The sequence below is a fragment of the Pelophylax lessonae genome (genome assembly GCF_965119305.1).
Source record: "Pelophylax lessonae genome assembly, chromosome: 4".
In the NCBI taxonomy this organism is placed as follows: Eukaryota; Metazoa; Chordata; class Amphibia; order Anura; family Ranidae; genus Pelophylax; species Pelophylax lessonae.
The window spans coordinates 103,372,234-103,376,696 of NC_138771.1; the positions used below are offsets into that span (position 1 = coordinate 103,372,234).

The 4,463-nt window shown below is 44.3% G+C and overlaps 1 protein-coding gene across 1 annotated transcript; it reads left to right on the forward strand.

Annotated features, from left to right (window-relative positions):
* Positions 1 to 2,012: 2,012 nt before the first annotated feature.
* On the forward strand, positions 2,013 to 4,225 carry LOC309552532 (E3 SUMO-protein ligase ZBED1-like; the record flags this gene model as incomplete). Its single annotated transcript, XM_082253488.1, has 2 exons — positions 2,013 to 2,484; positions 3,210 to 4,225. The coding sequence occupies 2 exons, from the start codon at positions 2,013 to 2,015 to the stop codon at positions 4,223 to 4,225; spliced, it is 1,488 nt and encodes a 495-aa protein (XP_082109614.1).
* Positions 4,226 to 4,463: the final 238 nt, after the last annotated feature.

Consider the following 4,463-nt stretch of genomic DNA (forward strand, 5'->3'; position numbering starts at 1 on the left):
AAAATCAAATAACATAGCAAGGCATATTTACCACACTTAAGATGGCCGCTAGCTTCAAATGGTCGTTACCAGAGTCTTAAGATGGATGCCAGTGAGGGAGGAGTTTCGTTTGGCGTCCCTCAAAGTTTCAAATGAATGATGGATTAAGATGGAGTATGTCTGGATGAGTATATCGAGGGATGTAGTAGTGTGTGTGTGATGTATGTGTATTGTATGATGGGCAGTGTAATGGGTGTCCTATCTCTCATCTGGGTTGTTCTTTTATATGGTAAGAACAAAGGGCAATTAAAATTACCATAAGTAAAACCCAGAGGGATGAAAAATTATCCCCATTGGTCGGGATATTCTATACCTTAACTGGTGAGATCAGAGTCACACCTCTTTAAATAATTAACCCTATACCTTGGATGATAAAGTTAAATGATGATTTCTCTATGTTCAATTTTAACTATAAAAGTACAACATAAAACTGTGTCCATCCTCCCAGTACATACATAAATGTCCATCTGTATCTCCATCATTCACCTTGACAAGTAATGCCATTTCAACAATTATATTTTTAATACAATATAATATTTCTACATGGGAATATCTGAATAATCCCAAGACTGCATTTGGTATTTCGTCTATAGAGGGCAGTATTAGGGCTGAACGATAGTCGATATGATATCGACTATCGTTCTGTGTCCGTGGGCGATATTCATATCGCCGAGGACACGATATTAGCATAGGCAGGAAGTTGGGACTCGGCGGGGGGAGGACTCGCAGTGATTGCGGGGGAGGACTCACAGTTATTCACAGCCGACACATCCGTCCCTCAGCGGTGAGCAGCGCGCCTTGAACAGCTGCACAGCTAACCAATCAGGTGTGCCTGCACGCCTGATTGGTTCGCTGTGCCGCTGCTCACGGCGTGATTGGTTGGTTCGCTGCTCCATTGAGAAATTCATCCATTGAGAACTAGCTGGGGGCGGAGCCGGAGACTGAACGTGTGGGCTGCAGGAAGTGGAGTGAGTCACTCACTGTATGCGGCTGTGTGTTCTTCTACCGACTCCTAGTCCTCTACTACCACTGTGAGTCACGACGAGAGAGACACTGAACACAATCCATCACACTGACTGTCACAGAATATTATTAACCCTGGACTGCCCTGCCCTGTATCTGCAATCTGCAATTAAAATTTAGAAGGCTGTGCTGCTGCTGCCCTGCATGGCATGTTGTGCTTCATGATTTCCATCCATTCCCACTGCCCAGCATCCTTCCTAGAATCCCTACAGTGTCACTGTCAGTAACATTAACCCTGGCTGTCCCGGACTCCCAGTGCAGTACTATATATATATATATATATATATATATATATATATACACAATCAGAAGAAGGGCTGCTGCAAAACTCATCCCATCCCTACAGTAACATTAACCCTGGCTGTCCCAGGTGTCCCTTCCCTTGTACAATCAGAAGGCTGCACTACTTCCTAATCCCTACCCTACAGTAACATTAACCCTGTAATGGTACAAGGCTGCAGTGTGCACTGAATCCCTACACAGTAATATTAACCCTGTATGGTCAGAAAGGCTGCACGTTCTGCGTGATTGGTTTGCTGTGCCGCTGCTCACGGCGCTCACCGCTCAGTTACAGCCAACACTCATCACTAATAATGCGCAACAAAGAGGATCCGCCACAAAAAAGTGATTTCGTACCAAAAAGAAAGTCAAAATCAATTATTTGGGAGTATTTTGGGTACAAAAAGGAGGATGTTGACCAAAAAGAGGTACTTTGCATGTAGTGTCATAAAGTTGTCGCCACAAAACAAGGAAACACCACCAATTTGTCTGAACACTTAAAACGGCACCACAAAGCTCTTTACGATGAATTTAAAGTCAAATCTGGATGTTGTCAAGCTCCAAAACAAACAAGTATTTGTGATGCCTTTGCCACTAAGACACCTTACCAGAAAGGCTCTCAACGTCACAAAGAAATAACAGAGGCAATAACATTTCATATCGCTAAAGATATGTTGCCATTAAATACCGTCGCCAAAGAGGGATTTAAGAAAATGATCCAAACGCTTGACAGGCGGTATGTTGTACCATCCCGCACATATTTTTCCCAAGTTGCGATAGAAGAACTGTATGAAAAATGCAAATCTAAGGTTGAAGCAGAACTGTCGCACGTGGAATACTATGCAACTACAACAGACTTGTGGTCCAGCAGGACAACGGAGCCTTACATGAGTCTGACGGTCCATTTCATCACAGAGGACTTCGAGCTCAAAAGTCGCTGTTTGCAGACGGCATTTTTCCCGGAAAGTCATACAGCCGAGAATATCGCAGAGGCCCTGAGAGAAGCGGTGTCCGCTTGGGGCTTAGATGAGACACGTCAAGTCTGTATAACAACAGATAATGCAGCGAACATGCTGAAAGCTGCTGATCTGAACAAGTGGACCAGGCTACAGTGTTTCTGCCACAGACTGCATCTTGCAGTTGGTGAGTAATGACCATGATCTATTCTAAACCTTTTTTTGCTGTTTTACTTAAAGCGGAGTTCCTGCTAAAAAAAAATGTAGATAAAAATACCCCCCGGAACAGTCAGGGGCCTCAGGGCTAGTACATTACACAATGGATAGCCACCCTCTACTGTCCCAGGTTGCACTTACCTTTTAGAAGAAATACTTACCTTGAAAATTTCTTGTCCAGCGCTGCCATCTCTGTTGTGGGCAGCTGAAGCCGGAGTGTCCCCTTCTGTTTCCTCTTTCGTCCTAGAATGCACCTGCACCGGCCTCAATGTCACTTGCGTCATCCCTGCACAGCTTTTGGGCATGCCCAGAAGCTGTTTAGCAGGGAATGACGCTCCTGCACCAGAACTGACGTCAGGGCCGGTGCAGGCGCATTGACTCCTGGGAGGGATGACGTTCAGCTCCCAGGAAGCAGGAAGTCACGGCGGCGGACGTGCCCGCAGAGGGAGGAAGAGGAAGTAAGGTAAGTATACAGTATTTTCTTTAAAAACAAGGTAAGTGAAGAAAAAAATTTAATTATCCAATTCTTTTGCAGGTAAAAACAAGCAAGCGGATAGAAAAATATTTTTTTTTTAGGGTGGAACTCCACTTTAATAACCTGTCCTGAACCTGACAAAACTTGAAAAATGAATTTGTTGCATGTTGCATGCCTTCAATAATTAAAGTTCACATGTTTTGTTTGTTTTCTCCGCTTAGAAAATGCAGTGAAGAAGGATGGTCGCATTGATCGTGCTGTAGGAGTCTGCAAGAAGCTGGTGAGCCACTTCTCTCACAGCTGGAAGGCCAGCGATGCCCTGGCAAAAGTCCAGAAGGAACTCAATCTTCCATCACATTGCCTCATCTCAGAATGCCAAACAAGATGGGGTTCCAGACAGATGATGATCAGCAGGATATTAGAGCAGCAGCCGGCTTTAACTCAGGTCCTGTCTGCAGACAAGAAGCTGCGGCATCTAATTCCAACCTGGCAAGATATAGATGTCCTGGAATCTGTAAGCAAGTCACTGGGCCCAATGCTGGATTTCACTGATGCACTTTCAGGGGATGAATATGTAAGTGTCTCCTTTGTAAAGCCAGTTCTTCAGCTCTTCAACACTTCACTGCTGGAAATGCGAGAGGAAGACACAGACCTGACCAAGAACATAAAGAAGATGATGCTGGACTACCTCAACGAGAAATACGAAGATGAGGATACTCAGAAGCTGCTAGATATGGCATCTTTTTTGGACCCCCGGTTCAAGATGGACTTTATCAGTGCGGACAAGAAGACCCAAGTTAAGGCCAGAGTGGCATCACAGATGATGGAATGCCAGCAGAAAGCAAGCTGCAGCACTGACGTGATGCCCAACGTTACCAGTGAACCCCAGGCAAAGAAAGCAAAGAAGTCATTGGCAAGCTTCTTTAAACAGAGTGAAACTGCAGCAAAGGGTGATTCCTCTCTGACCCTAAAGGATGCTTTGGAAGCAGAGTTAAACACCTACCTGCTAACACCTCCAATAGACAAAGAAGAGGATCCACTTGCATGGTGGAAAGTACACAAAATAAGCTTTCCTCGTCTCGCCAGACTTGCCCGCAAATACCTGTGTATTCCTGCGACAAGCTCGCCGTCAGAGAGACTTTTCAGTACTAGTGGCAACATCATCACTTGCCAACGAACCTGTCTCAAGCCTGCAAAGGTTAATAGACTTGTGTTCTTGGCTAAAAACCTTGAGTAAGCAAAGCATACATAAGCAGCTAGCTATGCATGATTATTCATGATCATGCTAAAAAAAACCTCAGTTTAGAAGTTTTATTTCATTTTGTTTAGGCCTCTTTCACACGGCTGTTCAGTTTTTTTTCTCCGCTCCGGTGCTTATAAGTTGTTTTATAAAAAATATGTTGTTATATTGTTGTAATGTATACCAATCAGGGGGGTTGGTGTAAAGCTGCTGTTTTATTTAAAAATGTGTTCTG